Below are 24,717 nucleotides of genomic sequence, written 5' to 3'. Positions count from 1 at the left end.
GGGGAAGTCTTATATGGAAGAGGCTGACTATCTAACTGTCTAGTCCAACTAGAAACTAGCTCAACAAAGCAACAAAGAGAAACCAGATTCAAATGGGCGGAGAGAGGCACAGAAACACGGGGAGGAGAAAGGAGGGGTTCTGCATGCTCTGTGAAGTCTGTTTGGATAAAGACTCACTGAGGTTTTGGGCGTCTATTCGTTGGGTATGTTTGTATGTACGACATTTGTGAATCAGCATTCTGAAACACAGGACTGAGTTTGCTGCATTTCTTCTTGAACTGCAGTGGACTAAGTAATGACAGACTTGAGCGGACACGGTAGCATGACTGTAACGAGATATAGCTACACACACTTTTTCTCCAATTCACGTGTGCACTAACAACGAGTGCTGTATACCGTTTCTTTGGTAGGCAGCTGGACTTGGTTGTTTGCTGGGTTTGCGCTTATGTTTGTGCAATGATTGTAGCTGTACGTTGATAATCATTAACCAAATTCTCTCTTTTTTCCCTCCAGCATTCTGGATATCTTCTCTCAACAAAGACCAGGGGGCACTTTCTGTCCCAGACAAGACTCTGTTTCAGGACAGTCCACTAATTTCTCTGCATGCCAACTGCTCTGACGTCTTACAGGTAGAGGATCACACCTGCACTTCAACTGGGCAGATAAATACCCCGCTACCTGTCACTGAAACCTGCCTTAACACCTTCAAAGATGAGGGAAGTTGCTCCAGCAGTGCTTTGTCCTTCATCAACCCTGTCTTCAGCCAACCACTGGAATATCTGTCTGGAAACGCTACAACAGTGATCGCAAAAGACCAAACAGCAGCCAACGGAAAATCCTGTCCCCCACCCAGACCTCCTTCACCCCAGCATTTAGTACGTAACCTAACTGTACCCCCAGATCCAAAGACTATGCCTTTGTGCAAAGGCTTCAACAGACTGAGCCAGAGATCCAAATCTACTGCGGCTGCCAAGAAATCTGCTCCTCATCCTCCACCAAGACCTCCACAGCTACCAGACATAGACAGCTACCGCTGCACCATTGCTTTAGAGGAAGAAACCATCTCAAGGGCCCTTTCTCGAGCCAAACTTCCCCATACATCTCCTGTAAAGCAGACCAGCTGCACTTACCTGCAACAATGGACTGGACCAGACGAGAAAGAAAGAAACTCAAGTGGGACAAGTTTGTCCAATTCATCATCTGACTCTATGGACTGTCATCCACGCCCTATCCCTTTGGGCCATTCCCAGAGTGTGGGCCAAGGTCTCTACATGGATGACAGCAGTGATGAGGATAATGTTGAGGAGGAAGACTACGGTGTGAGACTCGAGAGGGACCTGCATCTTCGACTTCGGGCTTCTCGCAAGTCACATAGACTACAGGCGGTTGAGTTAACAGGGGCTCGTCCAGGATCACTTGATATATTCCCACGGGCACTAAGGGGACACTTCCGTAAGGTGCGAGGTGTTCTCCATGTTCTTGCGACCCCAGAGAAACGCATATTGATGCAGATACTTGAGCTGGCCCAAAACAAAGACTCCTACTTTGGGTGTCTGGTGCAGGACTATGTGAGCTTTGTGCAGGAGAACAAAAACTGCCACTCATCCAGCCAGGATCTTCTGCAGACACTACGCCAGTTCATGACTCAAATGAAGGCTTACCTCATACAGAGTTCAGAGATTAACCCACCTGTAGAGTCTTATATACCCGAAGACCAAATTGGTAAGAAGATTTTAGTTCCAGTCTGTTTTAATGTCTATATTAGATTCACCTGTTTCAAAGTTGTGGGGCAAAACAAACCACCTATAAAACATTCTTCTATATTTCGAGGTGAAGTGTGTGATTTCTGCACCTCTAACAATGGCAAATGGAATTTCAAAAATAATATTTTCAAACCGGTTACCCAAATGCTCCACCCTTCTTCAGTTGTTGGGCAGACAGGTAGTCCCACCCTAAACTCACACCATAGGTTGAGTCATATATTTGATACTGTATGTCAGAACACTCAAACAGAATCATAATTATCATGAGCTTTATTGGCAAGTGTTCTCAAATAAAAAAAAATTTGGTGATAGGAGAAACAAGTGCACACAGAACATTACATTGAGACACAGAATATAAAACTAGGTAAGAGTATAAATGGACATAGACAATGGCGAATGTACAAGGGCATAGATTTGGCTTGAACATTGGGGGGATTGCATGAAGCATTTACATGTTTCCATTGATCATGCTATAATAATGGGGGGAGGGGGTTGTATTTGCTTGTTTTGATAATTGGGGGGGGGGTTACCTCCCCCCATCCCCACTGGAATCTACACCCCGCATATGTACATGTGCAAGTGGTAATGTATGTGTAAGATAGGGGTATGTACAGTTATGTACAGTTTAAACAAACAGTGCAAAGTTGAAAGTGCCACAGTGTTTAAATTTTTTTAAATCAACCTACAGATTTCGCAAATTTACAGTTGGCTCTGCACATTACTGCAATAGAAGGAAGTATGGATTTTAGCATTGAAAATATGACACATCACTTTAAAATAATTGTTCATGGTGACATTTTGTCCATAATACATTGGTTAATTTAAAAATATATATATTATTATCCCCTTTCCCAATTTAGAATGCCCAATTGCCACTACTTAGTAGGTTCTCGTGGTGGCACGGTTACTCACCTCAATCCAGGTGCCTCCGCTTCTGAGACTGTCAATCCGCACATTTTATCACATGGCTCGTTGTGCATGACACCTCAGAGAATCCACATGTGGAGGCTCATGCTACTCTCCGCGATCCACGCGCAACTTAACACGCTCCCCATTGAGAGTCAATACCACTAATCGCAACCACAAGGAGGTTACCCCATGACTCTACCATCCCTAGCAACCAGGCCAATTTTGATGCTTAGGAGACCTGGCTGGAGTCACTCAGCACACCCTGGATTTGAACTCACGACTCCAGGGTTGGTAGTCAGTAGGGTTGGGCGATGTCCCCTAAATTGGCAGTTGACGATGTTGACAGTAAAACATCGGGATGGACGATGATATCGTCGGCGGGGTGGGACGGTTATTATATAATTTCATATAATTTTCAAAAATTATATGAAAAATTATAATTTCGTTATTTTAATATATCTCTTTACATAAATACTATTTTCCACTTTAAAACTATAATTTCGTTATTTTACTCACTGATGAGCAAAAGGTCGAGGCAGAAATGACCATGTACCTGCAGGAAATGGCCATTGATGGGGAAGAGGACCCGCTGACTTGGTGGAAAACGAACGACAAAAGGTTTCTGTTCATGGCAAGATTAGCACGGAAATATCTGTGCATGTGCTACCAGTACTCCATCAGAGCGGGTCTTCAGCACAGCGGGTAGTGTAGTTACTCCAATCCGCAGCTTATTAAAACCAGATAAAGTGAATATGTTGGTATTTCTGGCCAGAAACATCGAAATATAAACATGGTCTATGGTGAATGATATTAGAATTCTTTACGCGTTTTTCGCCATCCGTTGCGGAGCTATTCGATTTTGCATATTATTTTTTAAGTGTTCATTTGTGTAGTTCATATGACCACTTTACAATATTTCAATAACATAATTTATTTTGTAGCCTGTGCTGAAGTTAGTTGTGCTGCTAATTATAAGTGAAATGTTAATGCCGAGTTTCGGTCTGAGTGTTGTTCCCGTTTTCTTGTTTTATTTTTTGTTCTTCTATGTTTTAATAAATGTGTGTTATTCATATTCACCTTGTTTCTTTCATTTGATTTGACATTATGGATTTATGGTCAAGAAAATTTTTCTCTAAAAGTATTAACCAGACAAAAGTTATTTGACGTTCGCTGGTCTGGGTTTATCTTAAACTGCCGCTTCAGTGTATACAAGAGCTATGTGACAATGAGCAAGATTTTCTGAGACACTACAACTACTAATAATTAATTAATAAAGGCTATTTTCTCGTAGCCTACAACATCTATCTAAATGTACAGTGTAAGACAAGAAGCTAACAATGTCAAGATCAATATTTGTGTAGCCTGCCTGACACGGTATTTTCACAGACTAACACGTCACGTCTCTGGCATATACTACAATATTTAAAATAGCATATATGCATTAGTTATATTCTCAATTTAATTTACAGAGCAATCCCTGCAAAGTTTTTAGGTTAACTATAGAAGAGACTAGGATTAGTGAGTCACACTAGCAAGACTCGCAAAAGGGGGCGTGACATCACGATGGTGGCTCTACATTGTGATGTTGGTCAGCCATCATGATGGACGATGATATCGTCCATCGGCACAACCCTAGTAGTCAGTGTCAGTTCTCGCTGAGCCACCCAGTCCCCATTCATTGTTTAATTTTAACAGCATCTGGAAATTGTTAGTTGTGACATTTGGAAATCTTTGCTTTTTTTTCTCTCAGATATATATCGTCAGATTGCCTTTTTTGTTTTCTGGTCTGTGCAATCTGCAAACTAGTTTTGCTCAAGGTCTGATTCTTCAGTTTACACCCTTGATGAAGCAATGGCATTCAAAATTATTTGAAAAGAGTTTCTGTGTTGTTGTTGTTTTTTTTTTTTTCATCTTTAAATATTCCAATGCTTGACATCAGAAACATGTTTTGTTTTGAATACGAGTCTGCTCTTATCAATGTAGAGGCCTTTGCTACATTATTCCTAGCTGTAGGGAGAAATGCAGTCAAGGTTAAAAGGTTTGTTGATGGTGCTATTGGAATAAAACAGAGAAAACCTTTCCTCACAATCTGTCTGTGGAGGATTGAACTGATATTATGACTGTGGTTTTTGGCCCAACAGTGAATCCCCACAATTCTTTGAATATTTGTGATAAAAGTCCAATGAATGTAATTGTTGTGTATACGATACCAGTAATATTGTAATATTTTTCATTGCCTCTAGATATAATGTCTCGTTCTTTTTCGATGGTACATCTGTGGTTTCGTTTACAGAAAAGTAAAAACAAAAATGTATTCTCATGGTACATAAGTCAAAAACATAGTAATACCATGGTTTATTTCTGTTACTGTTGTTTAGGGAGTTCGTTATTATCGTCATGTTACAGCTTAATGTCCTTAGAATATGTATATGTATCACTAAAGATTAACATTTTGAACATTATCAAATAACAAGAGCAACTGAGCTGTGAAATTCAAGTACCATATACATAAACCGATATTTGAAAGTATTTTAGATAGCTCATAGAGTATTCAAGGAAAGTGAAGTGCCAAATAGATCTTTTATACTTAGTTTGGTTTCTATAAACAGGTTCAGACCTGTCTGTTGTTGTGGAATTAAATATTGAGCTGAAAAGGGAGGCATATTTCACAACTCGCTAATCCTTTTGAAATCAGATTAAATTTGATGTTGTCAAACTTGCAGTAATCCTGTCCAACTGTGCATAATATCTCAAGAATGTTTAAAGACATTTGTCAGCATTTTATAGGTCTTAACTTTCCTGAAGATTAACCTGCTCTTTGGTTGGCATTTTATGTAGGACCAATAAACAGAACTTGAAGGCCACTGGTAAAAGTAAGATTAAAACAAATGGTTTAAAATACTTTTATTGAACTATGCATAACCTTTTAAAATATAACATGAGTTAAATTAATGCAAAATCAAATGTAGTTGCCTTTCCATTTACCAAACTGTATAAACCGAAATAAACTTGTTTAAAAATTCAAACTTGTAATGTAAAAATTCATAAAAGATTACTGAATTCAGTTTGAAGGACATTTGTCTTATGATTGAAAGGTTTAAATGTTAAAAACAGACAGAATTTTTTTGTGCTAGAATTTCAAGAAACAAGTAATATATATATATATATATATATATATATATATATATATATATATATATATATATATATATATATACACACACACACCACCCACACACACATACAGTACATACTGGCAATTTATTAAGTTTAGCAGTTTAAAGATAATCTAATTCCAGATTTCTTAAAACTAAAATATGAAGGGATTCCAATGATGTAGTACCATGATTACAGAATAGTTTATTAGGGGTTGTAACCGTAAATCAGCAACGACAATATCTTTCAACATTATTATGTACAATCATTAGTTTATACAGCTGTGTGTGTAACTGGAAAGATGTTTAACCTTAATATCTTAAAAAACCAAGGCTACATACATTTTTTGAGTAAGATAATCTGAGGGAAGAGATAAAGAGTTCTGCTTTAGGAGTGACAGTCCATGGTCTTAAACTACTGTTATTATATTTTTCATCACGTGATTGTTGTATCACCCTTTGTTATTTATCTTAGAAGCCATAAAGATGACAAGCTTCAATGGCAACCACTTCAAACATTTAACACAGAGAGTAAATTATTTGTGTGTGTTTGTATGAGTGAATGAGTCTGTATACGTTTTTAATGTCTAATTTCAAGTATGATATTTTATCTTTTCCTTAGGTTTGCTTTTGTTCTAATTTGACTTCTCTGCTGAGTCTGAAAAGCCCTGTGTAAAAACCCCTTTATTTCACAGCAAGGCCATATACTAACAGCTCAATGCATCATCTACCCCTACTGTCAGCTTTTCCATAAACTCAGCAGACACTGTATGCTTCGTTAGCATTTTTTGTCTGACTGCAGAACAGAACATTATCTAGAATCAGGAAAAGTAGCATGTGGTTGTTTGTATTAATTCTCCCTTGTTGCTTTGGATAAAAGCGTCTGCTACATTTAATTTAAAAGTTAGTTCAAATATGGGTCAAGCTTTCTGAGCTTTCTATCACGGAGACTATTATTGTCTGAATCTCATTAATCTGCTCTCATTTGAAATGATCTGGATGTTTAATGAAAACACAAATGCAACAGATGTACTAAAGATGTACTAAAGGAACAGTTCACTCCAAAGTGACAATTTTGTCATCATTTACTCACCCTCATGTCATGCCAAACTGATATTATGTTCTTTCTCCTGGGAAACACAAAAGGCTAATCTTTTCCATGCAATGACGTTGGACCACTTTTATCTTTAAAAAAATCAAACAAGCTTGAAACAATATGAGGGTGAATAAATGATGACACTATTTTCACTGGGTAACTGCAGTGTAGTTTTAACAGGAATTGTAAACAGACAGTCCTAGAGCAACTAGTGAGAAGGAATTGAAGAGGCAATATTTTATTTTTTACTTTTTTCAATACTGAAGGTTAAAGAAAGAATAGACATTTAGGACATTTTCCACCAAAAATATTAAAATTAGAGAAAAAAATCACACATTTGGCGACCCTTTCCATTCCCCTCCATGACGATAATTAGTAGAATACATTAACAGTATCAATATTGTCAATATAGTGTCATTATATTAAATATTATAATATCTCTCTCTGTGTCAGATCCAGTGTTGGAGAAGGCAATGCATAAGTGTGTGCTGAAACCTCTGTATGGTACAGTGCAGTCAGCGCTGTATGAATTCCAGGTGGCCAGCGGGACGTGGCAGAGGCTGCAGGATAATCTGGCCCAGGCCAAGGCCAAACAGCCCTGTGAGCTGGGCGCGAACAGAGCCAGGCCACCGGATGGCCACGCCATCCACAGGATCCGCCGAAATCTCCGCGCCATGTGCAGGATGTACTCACCTGAGAGGAAGATCGTGGTGTTGTTGAAAGTGTGCAAACTCATCTACGATATTATGCAAGAGCATACAGGTGTGTCATAGAATAATACACACATAAATGAAAATTCTGTCATTATTTAATCACCCTCATGTCGCTCCTTACCTGACTTCCGTGAGACACAAAAGGAGAACTTTTCAAAAACCTTAACACTGCTCTTTTGTAATGTCAAGCTCCAAAAAGCACCATAAAGTATCATATAAGTGGTCCATATGACTTGTGCGCTACTTTCCAAGTCTTATGAAGCCATATGATAGCTTTGTGTGAGGAATAGACCCAAATTTAAGTTGTTATTTGATGAAAATATCCCCTCCACCACATGAATGAGATTTGAGAGCTATGTCAACTTCGAATGTGTTGTATGAACTACTTTTATTGTGCTATTATGCTCTCTTTAGAGCTTGACCACCATTTGGTCACTAACTAGGAACTATAACATTCTTAAACATTTCCTCCACTAAAAAAAGAAAATCAGTGGCTTGGAATGGCATGATGGTGAGTAAATGATTACAGAATTATCATTTTGGGTGACTGTTACTGTTTAAATGTTGTAACAATGTGTGCATAAGTGTTTGTGGAATTAGTAAGAGGGGTGAAAATATTTGCACCTCAATCAAGTGGAGGATACTTCCTGTTGGGGTAAAGGTCACTAATAAAGGTTTCCTTTCTGCCTCTGTCTGTGCCAGTGCGGATGTTCGGAGCGGATGATTTCCTGCCCATGTTGACATATGTGTTGGTCCAGTGTGACATGCCTCAACTGGACACAGAGATCCTGTATATGATGGAGCTGATAGATCCACTACTGCTACATGGAGAAGGTCCTTTCATATGTTCTCATTCGCACGTATTTATATTAAATTATGTACAGTAAATACACATGTGCACTAATTGCATTAGGCATATTGTTTGTCTGGTGTTGCTAGCTACTAATATAACCTATTTTAAATAAGGTATATTGGCCCAAACAATTTCTTTACTTTGGGTGGTGGAGTTAACATATTATGGTTGTGAGAGGAAATACGGTTTAAGCACAATTACTGGTACAAAAAAAAACTATGGAACTTATGGTTGGCCTTGATATTAGATGCATTTTAAAAGTTTTCATACATTCTTGACAAATAGAGAAGAGGGCAACATCTAACTTTTCTTTCCATTCATGGTTTGTATTTACTGAATCAGTACCCGCCGTAATGATTATGAAAAGTTGTGCAGAGTTCCAAAACAGTACTTGATTAAAGGGCACCTATTATGGAATTTTGAAAATTACCTTTTCATGTAGTGTGTAACATAGATTTAAGTGAACAAAAACATCCTGCAAAGTTTTATATATGAAAGTTCACCGTAAAAAAAAGTTATTGTCTCTCAAAAGTAGGAGTCGACTCTGAGTCAATGTAATGAATCGTTTTTCCAACGAGTCATTTTCCTTTTCGTTGTGACGTCAAGACGAAAAATGATCAAATTGGCCGTGCCCACTCATTGCGCGTGCAGACACCAGGGGAAACTTGAAAACATCATGTCGACAACAAGACGCTGTGTTCTGAAGTGCATATCAAAAGCGACCTTTTTTTCACTGCCCAGGGACGAGCATGTGAAGAATCAGTGGCTAGAGTTTATATTTACAACTATACCACACAAGTATAGCCCGAACCTTGTGCTGTGTTCGCGTCATTTACGAACATGAATGCTTTCAAGTGTGGATTCACGAGCCGGTTGATACTGAAGGAAGGTTCAGTACCAAGTTTATTTGGATCAGCTTCCTCCTCCGAATCACAACCTGTAAGTATTATTAATAATTGTTGCTTTTATGTGTTTTTTAGCATGCTTAATAAGTATTTGTGTGTGTTGTGTAAGTTATGCTCAGCGCAGCTTCTAGGACTCCAATGTCAATTTTTTGGAAATATGTGAAATGTTTGTCGATGTTATTGGAGTTGTCATAAAGAATAGAGCAATAACTTGTAGTAATGCAGTGCTTTACCAATATGTTTATGCGTTGGGCTAACGCAAACAATAACTGATTGGGTGTTTACCACCGAACTTTGGGCTATGATCGTTAACATATATCAACTCAAATTCCTTCTCTGATTTTGATTTTTTTACTACAAAGCGGTGATGGGCGTTCCGTTTCCGACAATCTCTGCACAGAGTATACCAATCACAACTGACTGGGTCATCTGACCAATCACCGCAGATTAGCGTCACGCAAAGGAGAGGTTTGGAAAAATGAGTCGTTGAACGAATCATTTGGGAGTCGGTGAGCAAATCAGGTACACATAAATGCATATTATAAGACAACAAAACTGTTTTTTGTCATTGCATGCATGTAAAACTGTTGTTGGGGACTCCCAAAACAATATTAGGAACATTTTAAATGCCATAATAGGTGCCCTTTAACTTCCCAAGTCCTTCACCCAACAGAGTCAATTCCTCCTGGGTGTGTGTGTCCTGTTCAGTACCGCCGCTTCCTATAAGCAGTCTACGCAGTCTGCGTAGGGTACCACCTCCCTAGGGGGGCACCAGAAAGTCCACCAGCTGTTATATGTAACCATTCATGGAAAAGATAAATTGTGTAGCATTTACACAATGAGATCACTGACAGTAGAGAGCATCAACTTATTATAGGCTCTAGTGAATGTAAAATGTAATAGTCATTTTATGTCTAAAAGGCTGCCCGAAGAAAGCTGTTTGAAAACATATTGGGAGAATATTAATAGAAGTATATAAAACAGCATTTAAGGGGCTTTTCACATCGAACGTGTTGATGAATCTAAAAAAAAGCTAGACTCAAGAATAACAGAACACAGGTGTCTCGAGGTGTATTTTTAAATGCTGAAGTTCTTTTTATCTTGACACGGCGTATAAAAAATGTAAGCGTGAGATGTGGCACAGTGGTCAGACATGTCCATTTGTGCATGTTTTCATAGAAATATTAAATACAAAATAGCACAGATGGATGCAAAAATGCATTTGTTGTTAACGGCCCCTAAGGCCAACACTATGACATTCACAGCCACCAGGAGTTTAAAAGATCAAATTTGAGGATGCACAAAACACCTTTGCTTTATACTATTCTATTCTGCTTCTGACATTTTGTATTGTGGCACTGCTAATATTGTTAGTTCCTTAAGATAAATAGCTTGTGGTTGCATTTGTAAGTCATTTAGGGAAATGAACATACATACGTATATTGTAACCTCGAAGGCCTCAAAGATTGTAAACCTTGTACAAAATATTACAGTGCTCACTTCTTTTCTTGTGTTTCTGCTTAGGAGGTTATTACCTAACCAGTGCGTATGGAGCATTGTCACTGATTAAGAACTTCCAGGAAGAGCAGGCGGCTCAAATGCTCCGTTCTGCAACACGTGACACACTCCGCCAGTGGCACCAACGTTGCACCATGCAGAGGAACCTGCCCTCTGTGGATGACTTCCAGGTACCATTCTGACCTCCAAACAGTAAAGGACGATTTATACTTCTGTCAAGCCTACACCGTAGGTTCCGCTTGTTGGCCAACTCTATGGTTTGCATTTATAGTTCTGCGTTGGTATGTCTGCATTTTTCGTTGAGTACACAGTCAAAGTGCTTGTGTATTGAGAGAAAATGCCTTAATTTCTTAAATAACTTTAATACAATTCATAAATAAACAAAAGCAGTGTAATTCATGAATTCAAAAGTATTTATTAAATTATTGCAGACTAAATAACAAAACAAAAACTAATTGTAGACTAGTTTCATAAAAGTATGTGAAAATATTGAGATTTAGGTAGCATACATATTATTTATTATACATGCTCTCTCTCTCATGCAGAGAGGAGATAAATCATGCAAACTTTGACCCTGTGCAAAAAAATCTTTAAATGAAATAATAACCACTTGATTGACCAACACAAATTGGATGTCATTTTAAAGCTAAGAAGCTTGACTGTACAATGCAAATTTGCAATATAACCAACTCTTAACAGGTGATTTTTAATTTGCTGACAAATGAGAAGTGTTCTGTTTTCATAACTTATGAAATATGATTATTTAATGTAAACAATTCTGTCAAACATACGGTCAAAGATCTTACAAGTCGGAAAGGTCTTGAGTAAAATACAACAAATATCCTTTCACTTGCATACCAAATATATAACGAGCCTCAAGAAAAAAAGTAAAGAGTTTTCAGTTGTAAACAGATGTCTTATTATTGCATTTTCACTGGTAAATATAAAAACAGCAGATGCTGCCGATTAAGCTACCTTGGAAATCTTTTTTATTATCCTGGTGGAGGGTCTCTCGTTACAAAACAAACCAGTCACAGCTGTTGTAGTCTGTGTTGACGCAATGCGTTGTTAAATTTTTGAAGAGGTGCCTGTCAGGGTATGTCATAAGCTATGCCATTACATTGTCAAGGTTCGATGCAGAAGTATAAATCAGCCTTAAAGAGATAGTACAACCAAAAATGTAAATTCGCTCATCATTTACTCATCTTCATGCCATCCCAGATCTGTTTGACTTTCTTTCTTCTGCTGAACACAATGATTTTTAGAAGAATATCTCAGCTCTGTAGGTCCATACAATGCAAGTGAATGGTGGACAGAACTTTGAAAGTTCCTAAAAGCACATAAAGACAGCATTAAAATAATCCATATGACTACAGTGTTTAAATCTATATCTTCAGAATTTATAGTGAAAAAGGACTTAAATCTTTATCTGTTTCTCACACTTATCATATCGCTTCTGAAGATATGGATTTAACCACTGATGTCATATGGATTACATTTATGCTGCCTTTATGTGCTTTTTTGAGCTTCAAAGGTTTGGCCACCATTCACTTGATTGTATGGACCTACAGAGCTGAGATATTCTTCTAAAAAATATTTGTTTGTGTTCATCTTAGATGGCATGAGAGTGAGTAAATGATGAGATCATTTTCATTTTTGGGTGAACTATCCCTTTAAGACCTTCTATTTGTCATCAACGTTTGCATAACAAACTCCTGTTTAAGGGATAGTTCACCCTTATATTGTTTAAAACCTTTTTGAACCTATCTGTCTTTCATGGAGCACAAAAGATACATTTAGCAGAATGTCCCAGATGCTCTTTTCCATACAATGAAAGTAAATGTTGATTTATGCCTCCAACTTCCCAAAGAGATTAAAACAGAACCATAAAACTACCATAAGCCCATATGACTTGTTCTTCAGTGGAAGATACATTTTGATCTGTTCCTCACACAAAGCTATCGTATGGCTTCAGAGTACTTAAAATATCATCTAACTCATGCAGACTACTTTTTTGGTTTGTATGGAAAACAGCAGCTTGGACATTCTCTTATTGTGTCCCACAGAAAAAAGTAAATCATATCAACTTCGACAGACATCTGGGTGAGTAAATGATTACGTCCCTTTTAATGTCCTTTTTAAAATCCTCTTTAAATTGTGTTTGTTTTTGCTTTAGAATTACTTACGAGTGGCTTTGAAGAAGGCAGATAGCGGCTGTACGGCTAAAACCCTGCAGGTGGGGCCCTACGCCACCACGGAAGAGGTGTGTCACCTTTGTGCCCTCAAATTCCACGTGTCAGATCCCGAAAATTACGGGCTCTTTCTCATGATGGGCGACAGCAGTCAGCAATTGTCTGCAGACACACACCCTCAGTGGATAAAGGCAGAGTTACATAGTCGACCGCAACCTCAGCCATTTTATTTTGTCTACAGGAAGATACCCAACATAAATGACTGAACTCTTAACAACAGCATTAGAGCTGCAAAGCAGATTTAAGAGGGATTTTGCTTTTCTGCAAAACAAGACTTTGATTAAATTATGGCCCTTCATTGTACACACAGTTCCACTGCTTTGTCTGGAAAGCAAAATATTGTCTGAACGCTCAATTGTAGGAACTTGTTAAATGAGGGTGTGACTTAAATTAATGTGTATAAAGATCAAAGAATGAAAGATTTGCTGTTGAGGAGCATGCTGCCAAAAAATAAGCCTGTAGCCAATGCAATAGTGTCTGTTACCTGACACGAGCCCGATGGAAACTGTTGGGTTTCAGGCCAAGTTCGCTGCAAAAAAATTATTTTCTTAAAGGTGCACTCTTCATCTCACATAAGTGGTCATGATTTTATGCATATGTTTCAAAATTACTATTAATTTCTTTAGAAGTAAACCTTTTAATCAGTTTTTTTTTATTATTATTATTTTTTTTCTGTAAAAACATCTAAATGTACTTAAGACAAGATGTACACTCACCGGCCACTTTATTATGTACACCTGTACACCTACATATACATGCGATTATCTAATCAGCCAGTCGTGTGGCAGCAGTGTAATGCATAAAATAAGCAGATATGGGTCAGGAGCTTCATTTAATGTTCACATCAACCATCAGAATGGGGAAATATGTGATCACAGAGATTTAGATTGTGGCATGATTGTTGGTGCATGACGGACTGGTTTGAGTATTTCTGTTACTGCTGATCTCCTGGGATTTTCAAGCACAACAGTCTCTAGACATTAAAGAGAATGGTGCGAAAAACAAAATCAACCAGTGAGCAGTGACTAAACACCTTGTTGATGAGAGAGGTCATCGGAGAATGGCCAGACTGGTTCGAGCTGACAGAAAAGCTACAGTAACTCAAATAATCGCTCTGTACAATTGTAGTGAGCAGAATAGCATCTCAGAATGCACATGTCGAACCTTTAGGTGGATGGGCTACATCGGCAGAAGAACATGTCGGCTTCCACTTCTATCAGCCAAAAACAGAAAACTACAGTTGGCCTACCATTTGTGTACCTCAGCAGAAATCCAGATTTGTCAGACCAGGCGATGTTTTTCCAATGGTCTTCTCTCCAGTTTTGGTGAGCCTGTGTCCACTGCAGCCTCAGTTTCCTGTTCTAAGCTGACAAGAGTGGTACCCGTGGGGACTTTGCTGATCCGCCTCAATGTTTGATGTATTGAAATTATTTTCTGCATAGCGCTGTTGTAACGTGTGTTTATTTGGGTTACTGTAAACTTCCTGTCAGCTTGGACCAGTCTGGCCATTCTCCACTGTCATTAACAGGCCATTTTCACCCACAGAACTGCTGCTCACTGGATGTTTTTTTGCACCATTCTCTTGGCACTCTAAGGACTGTTGTGCATGAAAATCCCAGGAGATCAGCATTACAGAAATACTCAAACCAGCTCATATGGCACCAACAATCATGCCGGTCTAAATCACTGTGATCACATTTTCCCCCATTCTAATGGTTGATGTGAACATTAACTGAAGCTCCTGACCTGTATCTGTGTGATTTTATGCATTACACTGCTGCCACATGATTGGCTGGTTAGATAATTGCATGTATATGTACTGTAGATTTACAAATGCGCCTAATAAAGTTCCCGGTGAGTGTATTTACATGTCAAGCAAAATAACATAAGTCTTTTTTTCAATTGTGAATATATCTATAGATATCTGTTAGATTTGTCTGAAAATAATACTTATTTATATGACTTAAAAGTCATTTTGCTTGTCATGTAAATGTGCCTAGTTTTAAGGACGTTTAGATATTTTTACTGGAAAACAAGACCAAAATACTGATGTAAGACTTTAGTAAGTTTATTTGTTTGTTTTTTGGCAGTGTTCCAATTGGTCTTACTTTGGGTTCAGGTCAGGTTTGGGTTTGTAATGAATGAAAAGTCCTTAAATTCCTATAAATTATAAGGCTGTCAAAGATAACACATACAGTATGTTAACATAAATTAAATACCGTTATCTGGTGTCTTTACATATATTTTACTATGACTTTTATCCAAATTAATTGCTGAAAGCAACACTTGTACATAGTTTTTTTCTGGAGTTTTTGCAAGTTAACTGCAAAAAGATATTAAGCAAATTATTATTTTAATCAATTGACAGCCCTTATAATTTATTATAATAAATACTTTGGGACCCACTTGATATTAGGTGTCATTAATTACTATGTACTGAAGCATTTGCTACAATGTACTTATTATGTACATATATGTGTTGTTGCATTGTACTTACATTTAAAATACCTGCATTTAATTGCATCTGTAGTTACACTGTTAACCTCACCCCTAAACCTGATCTAAACCCTAACCCTACCCCTAAACATTCCATAACCTCCACCTCAGTAGCAACAGATGTTAATTTTTTGAAACTTTTGCAGAACAACATGTAGTTACACAACATATACTATTATGTATTGTAATGTTTGTACATATTAGATAAAGACACTTAATAGAAAGTGAGACTATACGTTGTTTAAATTAGAAAATTCCTGTGAGAATATGGAAAGAAAGATAGCAAAATTTTGGGTTTGGTATTAAAATTTGACAGTACCAGTCAGGGGTGCGTTTCCCATACAACTATGTAATTTACTGCATAGCCACCATAGTAGGATGCATCGTTTGAGTCACGACCTTAGTAACTTTGTCGCACATCCATTGTTTGAACCATGTTGGTTTGACAATACAGAGCTGTTGTTAATGATGTTATTAAGGGGCTGGAGTAATAATGTCATTAACGACAGCTCTGTATTTTTAAACCAACTGGAGTAAAGCGAATAATGCTCATCATCTCCTAACGAGGCCACATGTCAAGGTCTGGGTAGATTAGATGGTAAGCAAACAATTGGTTCTCGTAGTCAACGTGTTGAATGCAGGTGAAATGGGCAGGAGTAAAGACCTAAGCGATCTTGACAAGGGTAAAATTGTTATGGCTAGAGGACTGGGTCAGAGCATCTCTGAAATGGCAAGGCTTGTGGGGTCCTCCCTGTCAGCAGTGGTGAGTACCTACCGAAAGTGGTCCAAGGAGGGACAAACCTCAAACCGGCAGGCACCCAAGGCTTAAATGAAGGCTATCCTGTCTGGTCGAAACTGACTGAAGGTCTACTGTGGCACAAATCAAAGACATTTTTAATGATAGTTACAAGAGGACTGTATCACAACATACAGTGCATTACACCCTTCTGTGTATGGGGCTGCATAGCCACAGACCATTCAGAGTGCCAATGATGATCCCTGTCCACTGTCGAATGCGCCTACAATGCGCATTCAAGTCTCAGATCTGGACGTTGGGGGCAGTGGAAGGAGGTCGCTTGGTTCGATGAGTCCCGTTTTCTTTTACATCACGTGGATGGCCATGTACATGTGTGCTGTTTACCTGGGGAAGTGATGGTGCCAGGATGCACTGTGGGAAGACGACAAGCCGGTGGAGGGAGTGTGATGCTCTGGTCAATGTTCTGCTGGGAAATCCTGGGACTGACCATTCATGTGGATGCCAATTTAACACATGCCACCTACCTAAACATCGTTGCAGACCAGGTACACCCCTTCATGGCAATGGTATTTCCTGATGGTAGTGGCCTCTTTCAGCAAGATAATGCGCCCTGCCATATTGCACACATTGTCCGGGAATGGTTTGAGGAACATGATGATAAGTTGAAGGTGTTGCCATGGCCTCCAATCTCCCCTATCTATATATATATATATATAATGGAATAAAAGATAGAGAAGCCTCAGCGAAGTCAAATGATGTCCACATAGCAAACTTATAAGGAACTAAGTTTGTAACCACAGGTGACGGGAAAGAAAAAAGTGGTGAACTATGTTGGTAACGAAGCAACTTGCGACCGTAGTAGGCTAACAATGGTTTTGGGAAACGCACCCAAGTTCGGGTTTGGCCACAAGGTCTTGGGTTTAGACTTCAACTAATGTCTACCCAGACCTCTAAGTATTATACATAAAATATTTTTCCTTAAATGTACATTTATATTTTAAATAGAAATGTTTATTACAGATTATCTATATTAGGCATTGGTTTGTCTCATGGGCATCATCATGCACATAAAGAGAATTAGGCTACCGTATACATGTTATTTCTTTGAGTCCATATTTGTTCCTGCTTTGTGTATACTACCGAAAATGGAAGCACTGCATTGACAGCCATATTGTAACATTTTGTTTGTAAATACAAAAGGATCAGGGATTCACTCCTGTTAAAGTTTGTAGAGTTCTCTATATAATCTATAAGCTAATTTGTAATCAGGCTGAAGAGCTTTGAGAGCTTTTTCATTCTTGGAAGGATCACCTCTGACTGTCATGGGACTTTCAAATCTTCTGAATAGTGTGAAACTTCTCTAGACACTGTGAGGGAGGCAACTTTTAAAATGTTAACTTTAAAAGAGATGGTGCAAAGAGATCATGTGGGTTTTTTTCTTTATCAAAAACACTGTGGCTATTATAGCATCAAAGTATATCAGGTTTTTTCAGCTGTAGATATTTCTACACTTACTTCTTGTGAAATTATACTTATTATGCTCCTTATACATCAGCCTAAAGTCTGGTAGTGCTCTACTGTAAACATTTTATAAAAATGTTTTTGCCAAAACATGTATGATGCACCAAGTGCTGAGAATGTGAATGATTTTGACCTGTTTTCTGAACTTTTAATGATCATTTAAATCCTATTTGTTTTGAATTTACTGGATTTATATTTCTCATGGTCTTACAAAATATTATGCTTAAATGCAATAATAATAATAATAATAATTTTGTAGATGAATAAAAATGTATATGAAGTTCTTTACAAAACTATAACATTTTATTGATTTATTTGTTTGTTTTTTTAAAAGGATGATTTGGACCAGATAGTGAAGGAAAATCAGCCAACAAGTGTCCAGCATACATGGGAATACTGTTTATAAAGCATAGGTCGATGCACCTCATGAAGTCAGTTGAGAGTGTGCAGAGCTGTAATCTATGTAAAGGTGTCTACTTTAAAGGTCACTGCATAATTCCCATACATCCATTTGTGTTATTTCATACTTTTATTACATTGCTATAATGCTAAAAAGTTGAACATAGAAATAGTAAAGAATGAGTAGGTGTGTCCAAACCTTTGACTGGTAATGTAGGTCTAAGAGGTGGTTATTGAGAAATGTACAACAATTACTGGTGACCTTTTTCAAGTTAGTTTCAGTCAGAGTGCAACATTAAAAGAGCTTTTTGCACTATCAGTATCTGGAGAAGAACACCACTGATGCTGTACGCTACTACAATGTTTATCAACAAATCTGGATAATCATCTAGTCCCCGTCTCTCTTTACTCACTGTGCTGTGTCACCCCCAGGGATTAGGACAATGTGCCTGACAGCTCCTCACACCGCCTACTCACAGTGCAGATGCATCATCTGTGCTGACTGCGTGCCTGTCACCATAGCGACAGTGCAGCATCAGCACCACCGCTGTCAGAACTCCTCATTGATATGATGCGGCATCTTCAAAACATTTACAGAGCATCGCACAATTTTAGCATACTCTCACCTCAGTTCCTACATGAAGGTGCAGCTCTGTGGGACTATCATAATATATCTAGGAATGTGGACATTGTGCCGTGACTCGAGTATATGGCATAGTAACAAGAACTGTGAAAATAATGTACTCTGATTTACTCTGACTATAATAAGCCATAATATATATATATATATATATATATATATATATATATATGACATATATATATGTCATATCAAACAGAAATGTTCACTACCTTTAATTGTTGAGGCCATGTTGGTTCTTTTTACAAGTCACAACTATCAAGCCTGAGCTTTCATAGAATTATAAGCTTATAACTTGTAATTAAAAGTTCTACAAAGACGTGAATGCTTTTTACAAGTCATAAACTCGTAATTACGTGAATGCACCATATGTGCTTAATAGACCCTGAAAGTTACTCCTTAAGGTTAAATTGTACTTGTTCAACCAAACCCAAGTAAATCATTTTCACGTTTTTTGTTTCTACATGATGTATTTGGGCCACTGGACAATCCAAAAGTACTGTCGGCCATCTTTGGAATGCTCTCGGGAGGCTATTTTCAGTCATGCCAGTGCAGCTACTACCTACTTGAATCGAGAAAGACCAAAATCTCAAAAACGGTTGGTCAAGATTACGATTAAAGAACACATTTCTAATCAGCAATATAATGTGACAATACTGGTATCATAAATTGTGATTCTTTACCACATATTACACAAAAAAAAAAAACGAAATTTCCCCCGATTGTTTAGCTAATGTGCATGCGCGTTCTAGAGTTGATTGACAGGTGATGTCTGTATCTTAAAGGCGATTGGCTCTTTTAACTGTAAGGTGGGAGTTCCTTGTCAAGTCATTTTTATTTGTATAGCGCGTTTCACAAAACATATATTTTCAAAGCAGTTTTACAGAAGATCATGCATTAACAGAAAATGAAACTGTAATATCTATAATGTCTTAGAGTCATCATTGTGTAGTTTGATACAATACAATTGTGAATTGTGTTTAAAAATAAGAAATTAAATAATAATTGTATTTATAACCCCAGTGAGCAAGCCGAAGGCGACTGTGGCAAGGAACAAAAAGCTCCATAAGTTAATGGAGAAAAAGAGCAAGTCATGGTATAAAATTATTAAACTAAGTAAGTGTTAAGAGTCGGTGTTAAAACAAAGATTTTGTATGAACTGTAAGATTAATGACTAATGTCTCTGAAGTCCCTCCTGGATTAACTGAAGAAGTTCACATAGATGCAATTGTTGCAGTTAATTGGCTGATGAGGGTTTTTGCTGGCAATTAATTGATAGTCTATGTATTCCATTTCAAGAGTGTAGTGTAGGCCTGTGAAGAGTTGCTTATTATCTTTAAGCCATCATTAGAATGAGATGATGCAAGCAGAGATCAGTTAGGTGCATCGCAGTTCAACCTGGCCGGTAATTGGTCTATCCAAGGTTCAGGCAATGGCATATGAAGAATCCAATGTCTTATGGTTGGAGTTGGCATCAGTTCATCCTCTGAAGTCCAATCTAATAAACTGAAGTGATGTTTGGCTAGCACCGGCTGCTATTAGTCATCATCACTCAGCAACACATAGCAGTGGGGTCCAACATGAAGCAGGAATGGAGCTGGATCCAGCAAATGCTGGCGACCTCAGTATAGCAGTCCCGAGGTTGAGACAGGGAAACAAATAGAAAGAGATGTTTCTGGTTCCGGCAGACTTATCTAAAGTAGCAATTGTGAGTTGAAGGATAAATTAGGTGTATGCCTCACTAAATAGATGAGTTTTTAGTCTAGACTTAAACTGAGTGAGTGTGTCTGCATCTCAAACAGTGTTAGGGAGACTATTCCAGAGTCTAGGAGCCAAATAAGAAAAGGATCTACCTCCTTTTGTGGATTTTGATATTTTAGGATCTATTAACAGGCCAGAATTTTGCGATCATAATGAACATGATGGAATATAGCGTGGTAGAAGGTCACTTAAGTACTGCAGAGCAACTCGATTCAAAGCTTTGCCAGAAATTGAACACGTTGCCAAAATAACGACGATAAAATGGGGCTAATATGATCATATTTCTTGGCTCTAGTCAGCACTCTGGCTGCTTTGAACTAATTGAAGTTTATTTCTTGATCTTGCTGGACATCCTCCAGTAATGTGTTACAATAATCTAGTCTTGAGGTCATGAACGCATTCGTTTTTCGGCAACTATGTGTCAAATTTAGCAATATTTATTAGGTGGAAGAATGCTGTTCTAAAAACATTGGTAATTTGATTTTCAAAGACAGATTGGTATCAAATATAACACCTAAGTTCTTCGCTGTTGAAGACGACTTAACAGTACATTCATCGAGAGTCAAATTATATTTTAGCAGCTTATTTTTTGAGGTTTTTGGTCCAATAATTAGTACCTCTGTTTTGTCGGAATTGAGTAGAAGGAAATTTCTGGCCATCCAATCTTTTATTTAATTGATACACTCTGCTAATTTTGAGAATTGTGAAATCTCATTAGGTTTTGAAGAAATATAAAGTTGGGTATCGTCAGCATAACAGTGGAAACTTATTCCACGATTCCTGATAATATCTCCCAGGGGAAGCATATACAAGGAGAAAAGCAGAGGCCCTAAAACTGATCCCTGTGACACTCCATACTTTACTTTTGTTTGGTTTCACAATTCCTCATTTACATACACAGCTAAATAGGACCTAAACCATGCTAATGCAACTCCACAATTGCCAACATAATTCTCTTGCCTATTTAAGAGAATGACGTGATCTATCTAAAAGCACTAGAATTGAATAAAGCCACGATCAGATGATAAGAGGAAGTCATTTGTAACTCTGATAAGTGCAGTCTCTGTACTGTGATGAGGCCTAAATACTTAATTGTTTAACTATAACTATTTCTCTGTAGAAACATATTTAGGAGGAAACTACCTTTTCTAGTATTTTTGACAAAAACTGAAAATTTGAAATCGGTCTATAATTACTCAGTTCTCCAGGATTGTAATGAGTGGCTGCTGGCAATGACAATGGCGAAGACGATGAAGTAAGAACCCAAGTGCAATTTATTTACATAAGTGATCTCCAAAACTACACACGTGAACACCATGGAACTTAGTATGCAGAGAATAGCTGAAGACTCAAAGGGCCAGGGTGGAGCCGATGGCAGGGAGGACCAAGGTGGCGCTGGAGGCTCGGATGAGCAAGACGGAGCTGTGGGATTGGAAGACTGAGGCAGAGCCGTAGGGATGGAGATCCCAGGTGGAACTGACATATCGGAGGAATCGGAGAGCCAAGACGGAGCCAGGTGACCGACTGACCAAGGAGGAGCTGGGGGGATGATGGACCCCAGCAAAGCCGACAGGCTGAAGGACCACAGCGGAGCCGAGGAAACACTGAACCGAGTCAATGTCGAAGGACTGACAGGCCAAGGTGGAGTACAGGGCTCGGAGTGTCCAGGCGGGTCGGAATGTTGAAAGTTCCCCTTGCCTGCTCAGGAGAATTAAGGGTGGGTTCAAGGGCAGGAACCATCTCCAGGTCCAACTGCTCAGATGTGGCCATGAAATGGAGCGGAACAGACTCAGGCATGGCAGTGACGTGGCATGGAGAAGGCTCAGGCGTAGCTGTGACGTGGTATGGAGTAGGCTCAGGCACGGCTGTGACGTGGCATGGAGCAGGCTCCGGCACGGCTGTGACGTGGCATGGAGCAGGCTCTGGCACGGCTGTGACATGGCATGGAGCAGGCTGAGGCGTTGCTGTGACATGGCATGGAGCAGACTGAGGCGTTGCTGTGACATGGCATGGAGCAGACTGAGGCGTTGCTGTGACATGGCATGGAGCAGGCTGAGGCATTGCTGTGACATGGCATGGAGCAGGCTGAGGGTCCATTACGTGAAACTCTGGCTCGGTGGCCATGACGTGGAACTATAGCTTGGCGGCCATGACGTGGAACTCTGGCTTGGCAGCCATGTCGTAGATCTCTGGCTCGGCATCTGCCTCCACCACAGTTAACGTGGAACCAATGATCTGCAGGGAGAGGTCGATATATTGAGCCAGATTGAGGGGACTGCGACCACCAGGCATCAAGGAGGATATTGGCTCACTCAAAAATGTCCTTTAGGGTGACCACACTAAAATCCACCTGGCTGGCCAGATCGCAGAAGTCCTCAACATAGTCCTACAGGGGACGATTCCACTGATGTAGGTGCAGAAGCCAAACTGCTGGGTTCATTATGGGCGGACAAGTATTTCTGTAACGAGAAATGATGAAGAACCCAAGTGCAATTTATTTACATAAGTGATTGCCAAAACTACACAAGTGAAATCCTTTTCTATTCTACAGACACCATTCAGACATCCAGGCTGTCACAGTCTGTCTTCCTCATGTCTTCCTAGGACTCTTATTTTGAAATCTCCCCCAGACTACATCTCCTATAGTTCACTGCCCTCATCACTTCCATCTGTTCCTTATCATCCTCACCTGTCTTCCATTCCCTCATTTAGCTCCTTTTGTATAAATATCCTCTAGTTTTGCCCATTCCTTTGTCAGTCCTTTAAGTGTTGCATTGTGTTGATGAAGAGTTTCGTTATTTTGTGATGTCTAGCTTTATTGTTTGTTCCAATCCAGCATTTATAATTAAAAGATTGAAAGTATCTACTCTTGTGTCTCCTCTCTTCCTCTCCGAGAACCCAACATTACACAGACATTCAGTGACATTAATCTACTATAAACCTTGCCACCATGATGAGCAGGGAGGGGGCCAGAGCATACAGTATTACAGTGTCTGACATAATTTTTCCTAATTCACACACCTCTTTAACATTATCTCTAGTGCTTCCGACTGGCGAAGCCGGACATCATTAGTGCCGACATGAATAATAATTTTAGAAAATCTACGTTTAGCATTAGCCAGCACTTATACATTTGATCTGATGTCAGATTCTCTGGCACATGAAATGCATTTAACAATAGTGGCTGGAGTCTCTATTTCCACATTCCTTACAATAGAATCGATTAGAAACCCTAACAGGAATGGGAGAGTGGTGTCGCTTTGCTGAGCGAGTATACAGTATATAAAGCCAGATTCAAATTGTGTGTGTTGCTTTCTGTACTGCCCACATCCAAAACAGTATCTACTGGCTTCTCTTTCTCACTGAACTCCACTAGCATTCGGATGCGTGTCTCTAATTAATTAACCTTCTCAGTCAGCCTGACTAATTCCTTACATTTCTCACATGTGAATCCCTCACTGCTGATGGAAGAAGATATTGTAAACATGTGACATGCAATGCAGGAAGAAATAACATGGACGGATGCCATGACTTACCGCAATTGATTGTTGTTGTTCCTGAGCGGTGAGGGATTGAGATCGATGTGAATCCCTCACACAATTGTTTGTTGTTATGGTTGTTCTTGATAGGTTGTGCTTTGAGATTGATGCAATAATACATAACACAGAGGAGAAAAATGGTTGCACGCTGTAACACAACTGTGTTACACACAGTTTCATAGCGATAAAAATAGAAACCTGATGCGCACTGAAAATATAGCTATGTGATGCTAAAAAAAGCTAGCAGGCTACAAACACAGACGCGAGCTAGGCGCAAGCAGCAACAGGTAAAATATACACAGATGAAACAGAAGAAAAGTGGAAAAATTAAACACCCAGTAAAATGACAAAGGATAAAATGACGAACGTATGAGAATAAGAATAAGCAATATTAAGCAGGATAGCAGGCTACAAACACAAACCAGGAACAGGAAGTCCAG

The 24,717-nt window shown here is 38.8% G+C and overlaps 2 protein-coding genes across 2 annotated transcripts in view; one reads left to right on the top strand and one right to left on the bottom strand.

The window, feature by feature from the left end:
• Positions 1–14,820, top strand: part of LOC127646253 (ras and Rab interactor 2-like) — a 56,104-nt gene extending 41,284 nt beyond the window's left edge. Inside the window, exons 8-12 of the mRNA XM_052129750.1 lie at positions 514–1,722; positions 7,377–7,685; positions 8,339–8,470; positions 10,919–11,082; positions 13,089–14,820. Coding sequence (XP_051985710.1) covers positions 514–1,722; positions 7,377–7,685; positions 8,339–8,470; positions 10,919–11,082; positions 13,089–13,370 — 2,096 coding nt within the window. The 3' untranslated portion in view covers positions 13,371–14,820. The remainder of the gene's footprint in view (positions 1–513; positions 1,723–7,376; positions 7,686–8,338; positions 8,471–10,918; positions 11,083–13,088) is intronic.
• Positions 14,821–22,111: 7,291 nt separating this feature from the next.
• Positions 22,112–24,322, bottom strand: LOC127646272 (protein FAM186A-like). Its single transcript, XM_052129779.1, has 2 exons — positions 24,275–24,322; positions 22,112–23,197 (listed from the first exon to the last, which is right to left on the bottom strand). The coding sequence occupies exon 2, from the start codon at positions 22,860–22,862 to the stop codon at positions 22,353–22,355; it is 510 nt and encodes a 169-aa protein (XP_051985739.1). The 5' UTR covers positions 22,863–23,197; positions 24,275–24,322; the 3' UTR covers positions 22,112–22,352.
• Positions 24,323–24,717: the final 395 nt, after the last annotated feature.

The sequence above is a fragment of the Xyrauchen texanus genome, chromosome 7 (genome assembly GCF_025860055.1).
Source record: "Xyrauchen texanus isolate HMW12.3.18 chromosome 7, RBS_HiC_50CHRs, whole genome shotgun sequence".
Taxonomy (NCBI): Eukaryota; Metazoa; Chordata; class Actinopteri; order Cypriniformes; family Catostomidae; genus Xyrauchen; species Xyrauchen texanus.
Note: the sequence above shows the minus strand (reverse complement) of the source record. Positions and strands in the feature narration are given on the sequence as shown.

Bases quoted from the DNA above. Each gene is read 5' to 3' on its own strand.
- LOC127646272 (XM_052129779.1), bottom strand. From the start codon at position 22,862: ATGGCCACCGAGCCAGAGTTTCACGTAATGGACCCTCAGCCTGCTCCA.